The sequence below is a fragment of the Mesoplodon bidens genome, assembly GCF_964165515.1.
Source record: "Mesoplodon bidens genome assembly, chromosome: 2".
NCBI classification, from domain to species: domain Eukaryota; kingdom Metazoa; phylum Chordata; class Mammalia; order Artiodactyla; family Ziphiidae; genus Mesoplodon; species Mesoplodon bidens.
The window spans coordinates 157,855,755-157,874,919 of record NC_138177.1 but is presented as its reverse complement, the minus strand read 5'-3'; the positions used below and the strand labels follow the sequence as shown (position 1 = coordinate 157,874,919).

The window sequence follows — 19,165 nt, the reverse complement described above, 5'->3', positions numbered from 1 at the left end:
GAGGATACAGTTGACCAAAATGGGGTGCACGCCCTGGGGCCCCCAATTGTACTTGAAGGGGGAGGTAAAGAGGCTCAGAGAAGGATGGGATCCCTATACTTGGGGACACAAAAGTGATCTATCTTTCCTCTCCTCAGCGGCTTAACCCAGCTGGAGGAGGCAGGCCGTGTGCTCTGGTGCCCCAGGACCCTTGTCCTAACCTTTATGACCAAGACACACTTCAAGCACAATGCTCCCCTCATCTCAGGCCTGCCTACTAACCCCAGGGAAGGCCTGGGGCTCTGTTTCACCCCAACAGCCTGAGACCTCAAGGCCCTAGGCCATCCCCAAGAACAGTGCTACCAAATATGGCCTGATGACCTCTGATCGCTCCCTTTAAAAGCTATCCTAAGCTCTGTGACACTGAGAGGGAGCCGCAGGCCTGCTCCCCCACCCTCCCACAGTGCGAACCAGGCATCACAGTTAAGAACACGGGCTTTGGAGTTTGGCTGGGGCTTTGAATCCTAGCTTTTCCACTTACCAGCTGTATGGCCTTGGGCAACTTGGGCCCTCCTCCTAAAAATGGAATTATTGTGAATTAGATGATACATACAAAGTGCTCGGTACCGTGATGACACATGGTAAGCACTCAATAAATGGCACCCTAATACCAAGGCTTACATGGTCTTTCTAGCCAAATCCTCCAACTTGGTGGCCAAGGGCCCAGGATAGTCCATTTTAGGCACGTCTGGGATAATGGTCTGCTTCTAGATTTTGCTACAGACAGTAGACTCAAAAATGACTCTGAAGGGGCCTCATTTGCTCCCCTGTTTCCCAGACTCTCTGGTCCGTGGGAAGAAGCCATTCCTAGACCAGATGAAATCAAGGTAGGGCACAGGAACTTTTAGCAGGTCTCCTCACCCCACTGTAACAAAATTCCCAGGGCTGAGCAGAGAGAAAACATGACATGATTGGGATTTCACTCAAGAATGTGTCTTTATTGGAGAACTTGTAAGAAAAAAAGATGGACCCTCTGTAAAAAGAGGAGATGTTGCCTCCAAAGAGCAGGGAGGAAAGAGAGACCTGGGTGGCCTCCCAGAAGTCAATGTTTCTGGTATGACTGGTTCCCCTTTCCTGGCAAGCACTACAGTGTGTCACACTACAGCTAGCAAATCCGACCCACCCCTCCCAGCTTCTCCTCCCGTCCCAGTGAATCCTGGATTCCCTACGGCCATTCACCAATGACTTTCTGAAGACCCAGGGACAAATGTGCTAGGCTTGCCTCTTAATGGGGCCAAAGTGGGTTCTACTTTGGAAAATTCAAACAGGAATGTAAAACGGTTTGAGCTCTTTCTAGTCCAACCAAGGATGACTACATCCAGCCCCTTTGAAGGGAAAGGGAGCAAAGAATTTCCCTCCTGAATGTGCACACTTGTAGGGTAAATGGACTATATCACAGTCCTCTCTTTATTAACATGGAGAAGGGAAACAAGGTTAGAAGAATATATAACATCCGTGCTAAACAGTCACTGACTTAATTCTAGAGGGCAGAGGGAGCACTGAGGCTTTCTGACTCCAACAAGGCTCCTGCCAGCTACGCTGAAGTCCTGGGGATGGTCATTCCTCTCCAGCTGGGAGGTTGTCCTCAATCCGCCTGATGAACCTCATCCGGATTTCTGTCACACCGTCTCCTTTCAGGGTGTCCTGGACAAATTTGGCCTCCACAGCCATCTGGACCTGGGGGACAGTGCGAAAATGAAGGGGCAGCTGCCTAGCCACAGCGTCTGGGAAACCACCAGGGATGGAGCTATAACTGACTCATCCACAGTAGCCTAAACAAGGGGGCTGGTTTCCACATGGACAAGATTGCCAGTTCCTGTGCAGAAGGCAGTGGCCCCCACCCAATAAGGGAGACTTAGCAAAGAACACTCACAAATCAAACTGTCACCAAATAAGCCAATCTGGAAACAGATGTTCCTGGGCTCTGAGGGCTGAGCGTACCACCCTCCCAGCCTAGCAGGGAGCATCAACACCATGTGGAGATTTCCAACTTGGATCCTACACTTGGCAGCATCACCACCTCAGGCAGCGAAGCTGGGGTGAGCTAAAAGCCCTTCTTTTCACTCTCCCATTCATTCCGTTCAAACATTTATTAAGACCCTACTACGTTTCAGGTGTCTCAGAAGGTAAAGAGCTGCACTCACCATCTCCAAGGATCCTCGCAACACCCCACACAAGAGATTGGAATAAATAAGGGACGAGTGGTTATCAGGAAGTTCCACAAAGTCCACCAAGGGATTATTTTCCAAAATGAGGGAGAATTCGTCACCAGCTGGGCTCCAATTGGTGATGCTTGGAGTGATGCCCAAGTACATCTTGAACGCCACCTGTCAAAAAACACACAATGGCACTGTGAGGAAGAGCAGTAGGGGCTGTACGACAGGAAAGGTGATGCGATGGGACCAGCAAGGGGAATTAAATGGTTCAGGAAAAAAACTGTGGCCTCTGCCAAGACACTGAAGCTTCAGGTATTCAAGGCAGAAAAGGAAAAGCAACTGTGCACAATTCCACACCCTTCTCCTTCAAGGCATCATACAATTAGGTGACAACTTGCTGATTACCTGCACTTCTCAGTGGAAAGGAGCACTGATCTCCTGACAGGGGTGGCTGCCCTGAAGCAGCATCTAACCACAGAGCGGTCCCAACACTTTCCTGTCCTCTCTCTGTGCTATCTGAACCCTTCTTCTATCACCACAAAGCTACAGGTGTTATATCATTTATTATTAACCCTATAATATGTAACACTAATATTATTAATAGCAAACACTTTCTATATACACACTACAATAAGGGCATTCATTTTACCTGAATGCTCATGTTCATTTTTTTCATTTACTCCTTACAGAAACCCTATGAGGTAGCTCTTATTTTCTCCATTTTAAAGATGAGGTGACTGGTAATTAAAGAAGTTAAAAATAACTTACCTAAGAACTACTAAGTATTGGAGCCAGAATTTGAAGCCAGGTTTGTCTGTATTCTTTATTTTTTTTCCCCCTAAGATTTTTTTTTTTTTTTTTGGATGTGGACCATACTTCCCCGGCAGTCCAGTGGTCCAGTCCAGTGGAAGGCTTCGCCTTCCAATGAAGGGGGAGCGGGTTCGATCCCTGGTCGGGGAGCTAAGATCCCACATGCCTCATGGCCAGGTTTGTCTATATTCTTAACCCCCATGCTACTCTGCTACATCTGCACAGTTGAAGAGATCTGGCTTTGATTTTAGTGGGTCTTTAATCCACAGGGATGATCCCAACCATTCTTCCCTTTTTCATAATTTGTGTTATTCATAAACCACCAGGAAGGCTTCTTTGGTCCAAACAGCTGCCTAGCTATTCTTCTGGAATAATAAGGGCCTTTCTAAGGGAGCAAGTGGTAAGCAGTGCCTTCCAATGACAATCCTTCGGTATGGCCAGCTGGCCCAGGATAATGACCTTGGCAATGACATCTGCAGTTTCCCGAAAGTCATGGCACCTCCCGACATTTGACCGTGCCAAGAAATCTTCAATCAGTCGGACTCCAATGTTATAGCCCCTGGGAAAGAAATGAGAGAACAGACTATATTATGCGGTCTGAATGTCTTATGTCTGAACATAAGGCTGTTGGTGGTAAAGGGAAAACTAGGACAATCCCAAAACATCCCAATAAATAAGCAGTGGAAACTACCCAAAGTGTTGGTAACGAGAGTGAACCCTGTTCTGGGCTCTAAGGGACCACGTAGATTCGGTGTGCTCAGGAGTCCCATTACTGTCTCTCCCATAGAGGAGTTCACTCACATTTTGTCCAGCTGTTTATTCACATCTTCATCATTTTCATAGTCCTTGCACAGCTGGGTGACTAGAGCCCCATAGGTCAGGGTGAAGAGCTCAGAGCTCTAAAAGAGATTCAAAAGGCAGTCAGGACCAAGCCACACAAAAGAGAAAGTTTGGTGAGAGTCTGGATGGGCCTCAATGCAACTGTCAGAATTCAAAGGAAAGTTACTTGTGTCTGGTGGGAAAGACCATCACCCCCTGTGGAGTAGCCAAAGAATTTAGCTCCCTAGGGTCAATGTGTCAGGGCTGAAACTAGACCCACTAAAAAACAGGCTGTGAAAGGTACCTCATGCACTGATCAGTCACCCTTCCAACACACCAAGGTGGACTTCTGCTGACCCAGGATCCCACCACAGCTGCCAAGCCTAACTGCACTCCCAAGGCCCCATCCAGGAGCAGCAGAGGTCCCAGGGGGAAGGAAGGAAGTACCAGATGAAGTCCACTGCACTAATGATAACCCTCTAAGTCACCAACATGGGAAAAAGTAATGTTTCTCTTGACACATAGCTAAAGTGTTTGCGGAAAAGGGATAACTCTGAAAGGAACACAATCTTTTGTGTACCTGGAACACAATACTGACCTAGACTGGTTTCTATTACAACCACAGTTGAAAGCACAGAAACTCTCAGATAAAGAATCCTGTCACCTACTTACCAAAAAAGAGAGATGTGGAAGGTGAAAGGAACAGCAAATACCAAGACTACAGAATAAAAGCAGCAGGTTGGAGGAAAGGTATTATCGGAGTTAAACAAAGTGAGAAACGTGTTAGCAGCACATTTGGATCAATGTACTCATACAGAAACACGGCTGAAAAATCAAGATCGCTATCCAACCAGTCCTTTCTTTCTTTTTTTTTTTTTTTGCGGTATGCGGGCCTCTCACTGCTGTGGCCTCTCCCGCTGCGGAGCACAGGCTCCGGACGCGCAGGCTCAGCGGCCATGGCTCACGGGCCCAGCCGCTCTGCGGCATGTGGGATCTTCCCGGACCGGGGCACGAACCCGTGTCCCCTGCATCGGCAGGCGGACTCTCAACCACTGCGCCACCAGGGAAGCCCCAACCAGTCCTTTCTGAATGGAGGCTTGTCAGACTTGGAGCAGAGCGCCTCTCTGTCTGCAAGTCTTCTGGGGAAGAAAGTACAACTAACATTAAGGCCCAGGCTCCCACGGCCCAATGCTCCTCACCTCATCCCTATGGCCTGGTGATGAGGTCACTGCAGAATAATAATGTGAGGGACTTCCCTGGTGGCACAGTGGTTAAGAATCCGCCAATGCAGGGGTCACAGGTTTGAGCCTGGTCTGGGGAAGATCCCACATGCCGCAGAGCAACTAAGCCCGTGCACCATAACTACTGAGCCTGTGCTCTAGAGCCCGCAAGCCACAACTACTGAACCCACGTGCCACAACTACTGAAGCCCGTGCACCTAGAGTCTGTGCTCCACAACAAGAGAAGCCACCGCAATGAGAAGCCCACGTGCCACAATGAAGAGTAGCCCCCACTCGCCACAACTAGAGAAAGCCCGCGTGCAGCAATGAAGACCCAACACAGCCAAAACTAAATAAATTTTTTAAAAAAAGAATAGAACACTCCCAAACTCATTCTACGAGGCCGACATCACCTTGATACCAAAACCAGGCAAGGATGTCACAAAGAAAGAAAACTACAGGCCAATATCACTGATGAACATAGATGCAAAAATCCTCAACAAAATACTAGCAAACAGAATCCAACAGCACATTAAAAGGATCATACACCATGATCAAGTGGGGTTTATCCCAGGAATGCAAGGATTCTTCAATATACGCAAATCAATCAATGTAATACACCATATTAACAAGTTGAAGGAGAAAAACCATATGATCATCTCAATAGATGCAGAGAAAGCTTTCGACAAAATTCAACACCCATTTATGATAAAAACCCTGCAGAAAGCAGGTATAGAGGGATCTTTCCTCAACATAATAAAGGCAATATATGACAAACCCACAGCCAACATTGTCCTCAATGGTGAAAAACTGAAACCATTTCCACTAAGATCAGGAACAAGACAAGGCTGCCCACTCTCACCACTCTTATTCAACATAGTTTTGGAAGTTTTAGCCACAGCAATCAGAGAAGAAAAGGAAATAAAAGGAATCCAAATTGGAAAAGAAGAAGTAAAGCTGTCACTGTTTGCAGATGACATGATACTATACATAGAGAATCCTAAAGATGCTACCGAAAAACTACTAGAGCTAATCAATGAATTTGGTAAAGTAGCAGGATATAAAATTAATGTACAGAAATCTCTGGCATTCCTGTACACTAATGATGAAAAATCTGAAAATGAAATCAAGAAAACACTCCCATTTACCATCGCAACAAAAAGAATAAAATATCTAGGAATAAACCTACCTAAGGAGACAAAAGACCTGTATGCAGAAAACTATAAGACACTGATGAAAGAAATTAAAGATGATACAAATAGATGGAGAGATATACCATGCTCCTGGATTGGAAGAATCAATATTGTGAAAATGACTCTACTACCGAAAGCAATCTACAGATTCAATGCAATCCCTATCAAACTACCAATGGCATTTTTCACAGAACTAGAACAAAAAATTTCAAAATTTGTTTGGAAAAACAAAAGGCCCCGAATAGCTAAAGCAATCTTGAGAACGAAAAACGGAGCTGGAGGAATCAGGCTCCCTGACTTCAGACTATACTACAAAGCTACAGTAATTAAGACAGTCTGGTACTGGCATAAAAACAGAAAGATAGATCAGTGGATCAGGATAGAAAGCCCAGAGATAAACCCACGCACATATGGCCAACTTATCTTTGATAAAGGAGGCAGGAATGTACAGTGGAGAAAGGACAGCCTCTTCAATAAGTGGTGCTGGGAAAACTGGACAGGGACATGTAAAAGTTTGAGATTAGATCATTCCCTAGCACCATACACAAAAATAAGCTCAAAATGGATTAAAGACTTAAATGTAAGGCCAGAAACTATCAAACTCTTAGAGGAAAACATAGGTAGAACACTCTATGACATAAATCACAGCAAGATCCTTTTGGACCCACCTCCTAGAGAAATGGAAATAAAAACAAAGATAAACAAATGGGACCTAATGAAACTTCAAAGCTTTTGCACAGCAAAGGAAACCATAAAGAAGACCAAAAGACAACCCTCAGAATGGGAGAAAATTTTTGCAAATGAAGCAACTGACAAAGGATTAATCTCCAAAATTTATAAACAGCTCATGCAGCTCAATAGCAAAAAAACAGACAACCCAATCCAAAAATGGGCAGAAGACTTAAATAGGCATTTCTCCAAAGAAGATATACAGACTGCCAACAAACACATGAAAGAATGCTCAACATCATTAATCATTAGAGAAATGCAAATCAAAACTACAATGAGATATCATCTCACACCAGTCAGAATGGCCATCATCAAGAAATCTAGAAACAATAAATGCTGGAGAGGGTGTGGAGAAAAGGGAACACTCTTGCACTGCTGGTGGGAATGTGAATTGGTACAGCCACTATGGAGAACGGTATGGAGGTTCCTTAAAAAACTACAAATAGAACTACCATATGACCCAGCAATCCCACTACTGGGCATATACCCTGAGAAAACCATAATTCAAAAAGAGACATGTACCAAAATGTTCATTGCAGCTCTATTCACAATAGCCCGGAGCTGGAAACAACCTAAGTGTCCATCATCGGATGAATGGATAAAGAAGATGTGGTACATATATACAATGGAATATTACTCAGCCATAAAAAGAAACGAAACTGAGCTATCTGTAATGAGGTGGATAGACCTAGAGTCTGTCATACAGAGTGAAGTTAGTCAGAAAGAGAAAGACAAATACCGTATGCTAACACATATATACGGAATTTAAAAAAAAAAATGTCATGAAGAACCTAGGGGCAAAACGGGAATAAAGACACAGACCTACTTGAGAATGGACTTGAGGATATGGGGAGGGGGAAGGGTAAGCTGTGACAAAGCGAAAGAGAGGCATGGACATATATACACTACCAAACGTAAGGTAGATAGATAGTGGGAAGCAGCCGCAGAGCACAGGGAGATCAGCTTGGTGCTATGTGACCGCCTGGAGGGGTGGGATGGGGAGGGTGGGAGGGAGGGAGATGCATGAGGGAAGGGATGTGGGAACAGATGTATATGTATGACTGATTCACTTTGTTATAAAGCAGAAACTAATTAAAAAAATAAAAAAATTAAAAAATTAAAAAATAAAAAAAAAAGAATAATAATGTGAATGCCTTTTGCTTACATACTACATTCTATTTTTCATTATCTCATTTTTCACCCCACAATAACTCTGTAAAGCAGAAAGGGCAGAAACTAATCTCATTTTAGAGATGAGGAAACTGAGCCTCAGCATGGTTCAGTAATTTGACCAAGGACAGATGATTATTACTTTTATTTTAAAATTATTTATTTATTTATTATTTATTTTTGGCTGCGTCACGTGGGATGTTTCATTGCAGCAGACAGGCTTCTCTCTACTTGTGGCGCTCAGGCTCAGTAGTTGCAGCATGTGGGCTTAGCTGTCCCACAGCATGTAGGATCTTAGTTCCCCAACCAGGGATTGAACCCACGTCCCCTGCATTGGAAGGCGGATTCTTAACCACTGGACCACCAGGGAAGTCCCCAAGAGACAGCTAACTATTGACAAAAGTAATTTGGGGGGACAAAAACCAGGAGTTTCTAAGCCGATGTTCATTCTGTCCACTGTTCCCCACAACTGTAATATTAATAACCTCCCCTGAAAAACAAACAAATAAAAGGTAGCTGTACCAGGGAGTCAAAGAGAATCAGTTTCAGAATAAGTAGGCTCTTTGAATTCAACTAAAACAGATCAGGATGTCTCCAAGAGACCATATACCAAATATGGCAATTAAAGGGAAGCTATTAAGGAGGAGAATAATTTTTAGTAAAGTTAAGGGTTTGGCACTAGAATGGCTTAGGCATGAATGCATGGAGACAATCCAGCAGTAACCAGTCCATAGAGTTGGCACCACGGCATTAAATCAGGAGAGCTTTCCTTCCATTATTAATGAGTCCTTGGATGGAGACTCCAAGAGCCTCAGCCCACCATGATGTCAAGTAACATGCATATCATGACGTTACCAAGCACTTTATACATGCAGCAGCCCCCAGTTTACCAATAAGAAAAATCAAGGTCCTAAATAGATCTGTCGGTGGTCACAGAATCAATATGCCTGGGATCTGGGAACAGGGTCCCTGATGCAGGTTCCCCACACCCTCTCTTAATTTGTAAGTCTATCTCCATCTTCAGTTATGAACCAAGCCTATTTGGAATAGTGCATGACATAAATATACAACTTAAAGGTCTTCAGACTTTAAAAATAGGAATGAGCTGTGGTATAGAAAAAATCATTCAAAGTTTACTATGTACCAGGAACTACCTAACAGGAGGGAAAGAGGTAATAAACTGAATAAATAAAATAAATGGTTTGCCAGATGGTGAAAAGTGCTATGGAGGAAAATAAGCACAGAAGGAGATTAGGGAGCATTTATGTTTACCTGTATGTGTGTGTGGGGGGTTCAGTTTTAGATAGGGTAGTCAGAGAAGGGCTCATTAAGATGATATTTGTGCAAAGACCTGAAGGTAGTAAGGGTATCTGGGTGAAAAAATTTGAGGCAGTAAGTGTAAGGCCCTGAGGTGGGAGTATGTCTGACATGCGTGAGAAACAGCTAGGAGACCAGTGTGATTAGACAGGAGTAAACACAAGAGAGAATAGAAGAGGAAGTCAGAAAAGTACCAAGAGGTTGCAGAGTCTGAAGACCCTTATAACTTAAGGTTCCATGGGACCTTAAAGGTCAACCAATTCAACCAGTCCCATTTCTTCACTGAACATAAGCACATTCTTCCAACAGAAACATGAATCTCTTCTGCAAAACTTCTACTTTCAGACTGCTTTAATTATGTTTAATAATAATGATCATTAACATTTATAAAACTTTCAGAGTGTCTTCACAGATACTTATTGAGCTTTATAACAACCATGAGAGGTTAGCAAAACAAACATTATTTATCCCCATTTTACAGGAGATAGGTTAAGTAACTGAGACTCAGTCTTCTTAGAGTTGAGCACTGTCCTGTAAGTTACTATGTCCAAAAAAAAAAAAGGTATGTCATCCTAAGCCACTGCTTAATCTCCCTGAACATCAGCTTTTCCCATCTGTACAATGGCGATAGTATTATCTGCCCTTCAGGGTTATCAATGAGATAATATGTGTAGAGTACCTGCTGCACAGTACCTACTCAAGAAATAGATATTGTGGGACTTCCCTGACTTCCCTGGAGTGGTTAAGACTCCGCGCTTCCAAGGCAGGGGGCACGGGTTCAATCCCACATACTGCTCACCAAAAAAATAAATAAAAGTAGATGTTGTTATTTTTGTTCTTAAACGGGTTCTCTGTGGTGTGGTGCCAGAAAGCACCCTGAACTAGGTTCAGAGAGGGAGATTCTGAATCGCTATAAAGAACTTTAAAACAATTAGGAAGGCATATAGAAGGATGCTCGGTTTATAGTCAGAAGACCTGGTTCTGAGTATGGACTTGTCACTAGTTGTGAGACTTCACCTGACACTTCACTTGGCTAAACTTCAATCTTCTCCAACAAAAACAGTAACAGTGAAATATGTCATGCCAATCACAGGGTTGGTAGGAGGGTCTAATGAGATCCTGGACTTAAAGATGCTTTGCAGACCAAGAAACCACAAGAGTGGTTTCATACTGGCAAAGCCAAGTACTTCAGGCACAACCTGAGCAGAGCAAGTCAGCCAAGCCCTACACTCAGGTAAGCTACTGCACGGTTTTCAGGCAGCTTGCAGTGCCCCAAACAAAACATCAAAACTCCTTAAGGGGCTGATCTTTTGAGCTAATGCTCCAAGGTACTTATTGAGTCATACTTACTATTTTTGTCAACACAAATAATCCAGTGTGACTGCTCCCCAGCAGCTGGGGAAGGAAGGTCAGTAACAGGACTGAGTCCATCCCTCTTTTGTCACTTTCCAGCCTCCTGTCATGGAGATTCTGAGTGCTGCTACTCAAGTAGTAACTCGCCTGCGCTCTGGAGAATAGAGCCACAGCACAAAAGAAGGGCAGGCCTAAACACACTAAGGTTAATATCTTTCCTGATAAGGATGCTTGTATGGTGACCATTTTGTAGTGTATAGTAATATCGAATCACTATGTTGTGCACATGGAACTAACATAGTGTTGTAGATAAACTATACTTCAATTAAAACAAAAAGGATGCTGGGGGACTTCCCTGGTGGTGCAGTGGCTAGGAATCTGCCTGCCACTGCAGGGGACATGGGTTCGAGCCCTGGTCCGGGAGGATCCCACATGCCGCGGAGCAACTAGGCCTGTGCACCACAACTGCTGAGCCTGTGCTCTGGAGCCCACGAGCCACAAGTACTGAGCCCATGTGCCTAGAACCCGTGCTCCTCAACGGGAGAAGCCACCGTAATGAAAGGCCCACGAGCCGCAATGAGGAGTGGCCCCTGCTCGCCCCAACTGGAGAAGGCCCGCGCGCAGCAATGAAGACCCATCACAGCCAAAATTAAATAAATAAGATAATAAATATATTTAAAAAAAAAAAAAAAAAAAAAAAGGATGCTGGGAATTCCCTGGCAGTCCAGTGGTTAGGACTCTGTGCTTTCACTGCAGGGGGCACAGGTTCAGTCCCTGGTTGGAGAACTAGGATCCGACAAGCACAGCAGAAGAGAAGAAGCTTGCTAGCTGACATTTACTGAGTGTCAACTGTGTTCTTAGGTGCACTATCACACTGGTAGCTTTACATGCGATACCTCAGTTAATCCTGAGAACAACCTTATTATATAGATACTATTATTACCTTTTTAGTGGGAGCTTCCTAGTGGCCTAACAGTTGGGATTCCAGGTTTTCACTGCCATGGCCCGGGTTCAATTCCTGGTCGGGGAACTGAGATCCCGCAAGCTGCTTGGTGTGGCCGAAAATAAGTAAATAAAGATGGTGAAACTGATGCTTAAAACAATGAAGAGGGCTTCCCTGGTGGCGCAGTGGTTGAGAGTCCACCTGCCGATGCAGGGGACACGGGTTCGTGCCCTGGTCCGGGAGGATCCCACATGCCGCGGAGCGGCTGGGCCCGTGAGACATGGCCGCTGAGCCTGTGCGTCCAGAGCCTGTGCTCCGCAACGGGAGAGGCCACAACAGTGAGCACAGGCCCGCATACGGCAAAACAAAAAACAAAAAACAATGAAGACACTTGGCCAAGGTCACATAAGTAAGCAGTGAAGCCAGAACTCAATCTCAGACAGTACCATTCTTCTGTGTTGTGTATTTTTCCACCTCTCTCATTGAGTATGTGCTTCTCAAGGTCAGGGACTAGGACTTCATCTCTGCATTTCCCACAATGCTTTGCACAGAGCTGGGACTCAGGCAGAGTTTGCTAGACAAATGGGCTGTTTCTGTTTGCACAGACAAAAAGCAGAGATCTAATTACTTGGGCATATTAACCATTTAAGTTTTGGAAGGCTTACCTGGGAATGCAGCAATTAACAGAAGGTTGGGCTGATTGGGAAGTGGGCTGCTAGAGGGGGAGACTCCAAAGGCAGAGAGGAAAGAAGGGGAGCATGTCAGAACCAGGTGGCTACAAAGAGGATCATGTGACAAGCCTCAAGTGGGTACCAATAGGAATTGAATGACAGGATGCACCAAACCTTCATGTTGTTCATTCAATATAGATTGCCTAGTGCCAAGCATCATTCTAGGTGCTGGGAATGGAGCAGTGAACAAACCAACCCCTGCCCTCATGGAGTTTACATTCTCATGGGGGAGACTGAAAATAAACAAGTAAGTATAGAATCTATAATGAAATATTTTAAATGAAATAGACAGTGCTTGAAGAGAAACAGAGCAAGAGGAGAGAGAACTAGTCAGGTGGTCAGGGAAGCCCTCTTTGCGAAGATGATATCTGAGTAACTGAATGAGGTGAGGAGTAGCTAGCTACCCTCTGGGGAAAGAAGTTCCAAGCAGAGACTACAGCAGTAGCAAAAGCTTTGAGGCCGGAATGCACTGCTACCCCTCCCTAATTCCCTCACTTCACCAAAACTGAGTGAATACTGAGGGCTGGGGGTGGGGGGTGGAGACTGAAGGTTCCTGCTAAAATGGTATTAAAAGTTTCAATATTGGTTTCAGGTTTTTAAAAAAAGGTGCAAAAAAGAGCTAGATATGAAAACTAAACAGGAAGACTTCTCATATCCATTCATATCATAGGAAAAGGAGGTGAAAGCAAACATTTACCATGCCCCATGCATTTTACACTACCTCACTTAATCCTAGGGAGGTATTATTGTCCCCATTTCATAGATAAGGAAATTGAGGACCAATGAGAATTCCAACCGATATCCATGCTTTTTCCCCTACATGAAATTGTTGCCTAGCAAAATATTCTCTCCTTTTTCTTTTTAACTCAGTATTTCCCCCAAAACAGGAATTCACAGAGTATATTCGCAGGCCCACAAATCCTCCCCAAATGTAAGTAAATGTCTCTGTACATCTTTGTCTATTTACTATTTCTGCGAGAAGATCCACAGCTCTCATCAACTTCTCAAAAGGGATCTGAGAGAAAATGTACAGTACTACTCTGGAGTAATAGGGCCTCCTGCTGCCCATTTTTGGTGGCTATTCCTGGTATAAGATGCAAAGGTGTGAGGGAAGTTTAGTCATCCCCTCTAGAGCTGAGTGTCAACAAAAGGCCCCTGGTCTGTCCCGCATGCAACCTTCAATAACTCAGTCTGTAAACTGGAAAACAAAGACAAATGGGCAATTCTGGAGGAAATAAGAATATGCCAAAGAAAAGGAATACCTGTCAAGAAGTCCCCTCAGTTTGGATAAAAACATCATCCACGTTACTTTCCAGGCCCAGCCCCCATCTGCAGCCAAACTTCATAGGACTAGATGATGTCCCACTATTCCCAGGACAAGAAGGGAGCCTGCCCGCCATTCGCCAGAGGGAGAGCACTTACTCCCTACTCTGGCCCACCCCTTACACTTGCTTTCTGGCAAAACCAGTAGCTGAGTGTGAGAGACATTATGGTCTAGTAGTCTGAAGCATTAGCTTTGGGGTCAGAGCGACATGGGTTCAAATTCTAACTCTTCCTAGCTGTAAACCTGGGCCAGTTATGCAACCTCTCTGAGCTTTAAAATGGAGATAACATTATCCACCTGAGAGAGGTATTTTGCGGATTAAATGATAACGGACATAAAATGCCAGGCCCAGTACCCAACACACAGTAAGAGAGCAACAGTGGGAGTTACTGTTATTGCCGCCGTCGTTGTTGGTCTTGCACCCAACTGCACTCGGGGGAGGGGTCTCCGAGCTACTGCAGGGGCCCTCCAACCTGCCTCACACCCGGGACCACCCCGGAGCGATTCTCCGCTCTCGACCCGCCAAGGAGCCTCCTCCTCCTTCCTTCCAGCGGAACCACCCCCTCCCAGCGCTAGCAAAAGGAGCTTTCCCAGTTGCGACTCGCGCCCCGCGCCGGGCCCCTTCCCCCGAACACCTCCATTCCGCCCCGCCCTCCGAGGTCACACGCTCCGGTTACCATTTTCTTGCTCTCGGTGCCACGGTTCGCCTGCCTCGACATGGTGCCGGCCGCCTTACCCCACCACAACACAGACCCACTCGGTGACCCCTTCTAACACCGCTGGACCCAGTTAGCGGCCCCTCAACATTTGGGATTGACCAGCACCGATCCACCGCGCCTGCGCGGCCTGCCGCGGAGCACCACGGGACTCGTGGTCCGGCCAACGAGGGTAATTCCCGCCCAGGAAACGTCGGACTACAACACCCAACAGCCCCACTGGAAGCACCGGCCCTTAATGTAGCAGGACTACAACTCCCAGAGCGCTCCGCGCACAGCGAGCTCTTGGAGCCTGGCTCCCTCATGGGCTGCGTTATGGCCGCTGGGTGGCGTCCGCAGCTTGCTGTAATCCTGTATCATCCACACACTTCCCTTTCCTCCCCACCACCCCAATCCCTCCACTCCCCCACCTCCACTCAGTGATGCTCCGCAAATTCCTCTCTCGCCAGGGATGGTCTTGGAAAGTCCCTCTTTCAAACTAGCTTCTTGCGCTGTTGCTGCAATTCAGAGCCAGAAGCTCCCAGGATGTCCCAGAAAACTGGCCATGGCTCATACACAGATCTGGTTTCTTCTTTACAAAAATATTCAATGACCACCTACTATGTGCCAAGCATTTCGTCAGTGGCTTTCTCTTCAAACTGTCATCTGCCTCCAAACCCCAAACGCAGCCAGCACCTGCATCCTACCACTGTGGTCTCCTGATGAAATATCCAGGCTGATAAAGTTCAGGTCACTTTCTCCCTCTCCCTCCCCTAGAACAAGTACACAGCCTGGTTACCAGAAAAGAAAGATCACCGGTGTTTGTAGCAGTCAGTCCTGGATTTTAATCCCAGCTTTGCCATTTTAGGCAAATTGCTGGATCTCTCTCAGTTGTTGTGAAGATTGGTGAGACATGCATGCAGGCACTTGGCACAAAGTGCCAAATGTGCATTCCCTTTCTTCTAGCCACTCTCTAAAAACTCAGCCCAGCAAACAGGCCCCAGAAATACCAGCGGAATGTGCTGGCCGCACCCTCACCCATCACCAAGCGGAAGTCCTACAGTCAGTCCCTGGCTATAGCTCTTTGGTTGCAGCCCCAGCCATCCCTCCCTGGCTAGTCAATTCTGAGAGGGCTTGGCTGGGAGTCCCTGAGCACCCACTCCTCACTTAGGAGAGCCTGACTCTGTGGCAGCTCTATTCTAGCCCCTAGCCTTCACCACGACAACCAGCTTGCCCAGACGTGAGCCATCCTGGCTATCCTGGCTGGGGGAGTGGGGGGGTTGGGCAACAGGCTGCTCAGCCTGATAAGCCAGCACCCAAGATTTCCCCAGCCTGTCCCTCCCGTGCAGGACCAATCATTATTATACTCTTCTCCCTGTGGCACAGACATTCTGGGGCCTTCCTAGAGGCAGTGACCTTTGACTCTCCCTCCTGTGTCAGTGCCTTGGCTGAGGGTTCTGGGAAGGAACATGAGGGTCGGCTGGGGGTGAGGATGAGGAAGCAGGGGTGGGCTAGCCCTTGGAGGCCAGCAAAGCTAGAGAAGAACCTCCTGCATTCCCAGGAGAAAGGACAGCTGAGGTGAAAGCTGCAGTTGGCTGGCCTGTCTGTTGGTCTGGGCTCCTCCCTGCCGGCTGCCCTTGGCTGCCCACAGAAACCTGAGTCACAGTCACAGCCAGCGCTCCACCCCACCCAGCCTGCTGTCAGGCAGGGTGGGTCTGGAGAGACTGAAGGCGGAGCCTCTCCCCGCCTATCTTATAACCTCTGAGATTCTTCCTCTCTCTGCCTGTGATTCCTCCTTTAAGAATTCCGCTTTTTCTTTGGGACTCCTCCTTGGAAAGTCAGCAGTACTGAATTGAGGGTGGGGGTGGAGTCCACCTCAGGCTAATCTAGAGGGTCTCCTCCTGGCTCCTTAGCGACTTCTTCAAGGGCTCTCATTCCCAACTCCCAATCCCTCTCCATCACCCCTGGGGCCAGGACATTTAAGAACACCAGGCACCCCCTCCCCACCCTCATCTCCTTCTCCCAGGAAAAGAATGCAGCAGGGACAGCTTCCCATCCCTAGCAGGGACTCTAGACGCCCCTTCTCAAGAACCCAAAAGGTTGAACCTCTGTAGTCCTGGATCTGAGTTCCTCCCCCTCCAATCCTTCTCTGTTACTTCCCCTCTGCAAGAGCTGGAGGGAGGGAGGCCTTTTTGCAGCTGGTGTCAACCTTGTCCTTGAGGACATTCCCCAACCCCAACCCCAGAGGGTGGGCCCTGGAGGCTACAGCTCCCCAGAAGAGTGGTCTGGATTAGAGACCCCTTCTTGCTGCAGGGCCTTGGGTGTAGGGTGGGAGTCAGAATCTGATATCTGTTCTCTCATGCTGCCCCCACCATGAGGCCCCTCCTACTTCCTACTTGTGTGGGAGTGGAGACAGCCTCCAGGGCCTTGGTTCCAATTCATATCTCTTTGTCACATCTCCCAGTGATTTCCTTCACCTCTCCATCAGGTTCATCTTGGACCCTGCCCCACCAAAGCTAGGAGGTTGTAAATGCTCTTGCTCCTGCTGTCCCCCTAGGGGGATCAGGAAGAGAACATGTATCTGATTTCCATTCAGTGACCTGTCTCTTAGCCCCAGCCCAGCCTCATGGTGAAACTAACAGCTCATTCAAACCTGTTTCCCTGGAGTGGGGAGGGGACTGGCCTGGGCCGTAGGGGAGGAACAGGGGAGGTCACAGAGTTCCCAGCCCCTCACTGAAGAGGGCAAGACATTCTCAGACCCCTGTGAAACTCCTTGCAAGTGCCCTGCTTGCTCCTTCTCTGTGATGTCTAATACGTGGAGGGCTACATGGAGCGCTTTCACTCAGCCCCAAACTCAGAGACACCCACTCTAAACCTCATCAGTTGCCGGGGCCTGGGATCCACCAAGGATCCTGGTCAATTAGGGGGCAAACGAAGAGGAGCCCAGTCCATCCGCCTACTCCAACTGCATCAATCACAGGACATCGGTGCTCTCCTGGCTCCCCTCAGTCACCTTCCCAGGACTTGCTGTGCAGGAAGCCTCCTGGGGCTGGCCAGGAGAACTGTCCATCAAGTTGTCTAACTCCCAGATGTCCCCACCACTAGCATCTTGCGAGGAGGTAGGTGCAGGTGCCTCCACCCTCAGTCTAGGGAAGGGTTCCTCAACCTTGGCAGCATTGACATTTTGGGCCGGATGATTCTTTGTTCAGGAGGTGGTCTTGTGCGTTGCAAGATGTTAAACAACATTCCTGGTGTCTAAGTACTAGATGCCAATAACACCCCTTGTTGTGACAACCACAAAGGCCTCTAAACATTGCCAAATATCCCCTGGGGAAAAATATTGCCTCTGTTGAGAACCACCGAGTAGGTTAATACCATATACTGTCTCTTTGCAGGGGGCTCCTCAAAGTCAATCCTAGATCATTAGACACAATGGAGGATTTCCAGTTCTAAAGCACTGCTCACTCTTCTCCTCTGAAGAACCTTCAACAGCTCCTTAATATCTATATTGTGTAGATCATGATGCCAACTGGCATTCAAATCCTCCTATATAGGCCATCCCTGGCCTATCTCTTCATCTTCAGCTCCTATTTCCCCCTCTACTATTTTTTTTTCTATTTATTTATTTAGTTAGTTAGTTAGTTTTGGCTGTGTTGGGTCTTCGTGGCTGTGCGCGGGCTTTCTCTAGTTGCGGCAAGAAGGGGCTACTCTTCGTTGCCGTGCATGGGCTTCTCATTGCGGTGGCTTCTCTTGTTGTGGAGCACAGGCTCTAGGCACGTGGGCTTCAGTAGTTGTGGCACATGGGCTCAGTAGTTGTAGCTCGTGGGCTCTAGAGCGCAGACTCAATAGTTGTGGCGCATGGGCTTAGTTGCTTAGTGGCATGTTCCCCCTCTACTATTCTTGAGCTCTAGCTACAGAGGGTATCTCACTATTCCCACCAATATATGTCTTTGTCCCTACTGTATCCTCAAGATTGTGCGTGGGGGTGGGGAAGAACCATCCCAGATGTCTCTCCCCTACTGGGTTCGGTTCATGAATTCTGAGTCTAGTCACTACCTGGCTCAGAGTGGGCCTGGTCAGCTCTGGAAGATGCAGGACCTGAGGTCTCTGACCTCACAAAGGACAGTGCTGGACTCTACCATCCACATGGTCCCCTCACCCTGCAGATGGGATGGCTGACAACAAAGATGGGGGATCTGCTCCTCATCCTAATCTGCTTTTACTTTTGAATGCCCATCATCATCATCATATTTGTTAAGCACTTCCTATATGCCAGGCTCTGTGCTAAGCACTTCATCTGTGTTGCCTTATTTAACCTTTACAGCGACCCCATGATACCTCATGGTATTATTATTTTCCTGATTTTATAGGTGAGCTAACTGGGTTTCAGAAAAGTTAAGACAGTAGCTTAAGGTTACCAGCTCCAGCTGCAGGCCTTCTAGCATCATCCTTTTCTAATGTTTTGGGACTGGGCAAGGTAGTATTCCCTCCCTGGCCCTCGAAGAGGGTTCAGTCCCCCATCTACTCACTCCTCCCAGGACAGTCTGCTCCCAGGTTGCCTGAGACCCAGAACTTTTGTTCCCAACCCTCCCCCTTGAAATGACTGCTCTCTGGAGCTGCTCAAAGGAAGGAGACACTGGCAGGAAAGGGGGGCAGGAGGACAACA

General features: G+C 47.0%; 1 protein-coding gene across 1 annotated transcript; it reads right to left on the bottom strand.

Annotated features, from left to right (window-relative positions):
• Positions 1–950: 950 nt before the first annotated feature.
• TRAPPC3 (trafficking protein particle complex subunit 3) lies at positions 951–14,657 on the bottom strand. The gene is made up of 5 exons (XM_081224561.1): positions 14,482–14,657; positions 3,807–3,904; positions 3,465–3,564; positions 2,184–2,366; positions 951–1,716 (listed from the first exon to the last, which is right to left on the bottom strand). Exons 1-5 carry the CDS (start codon positions 14,521–14,523, stop codon positions 1,597–1,599), a joined length of 543 nt encoding a protein of 180 aa, XP_081080687.1. The 5' UTR covers positions 14,524–14,657; the 3' UTR covers positions 951–1,596.
• Positions 14,658–19,165: the final 4,508 nt, after the last annotated feature.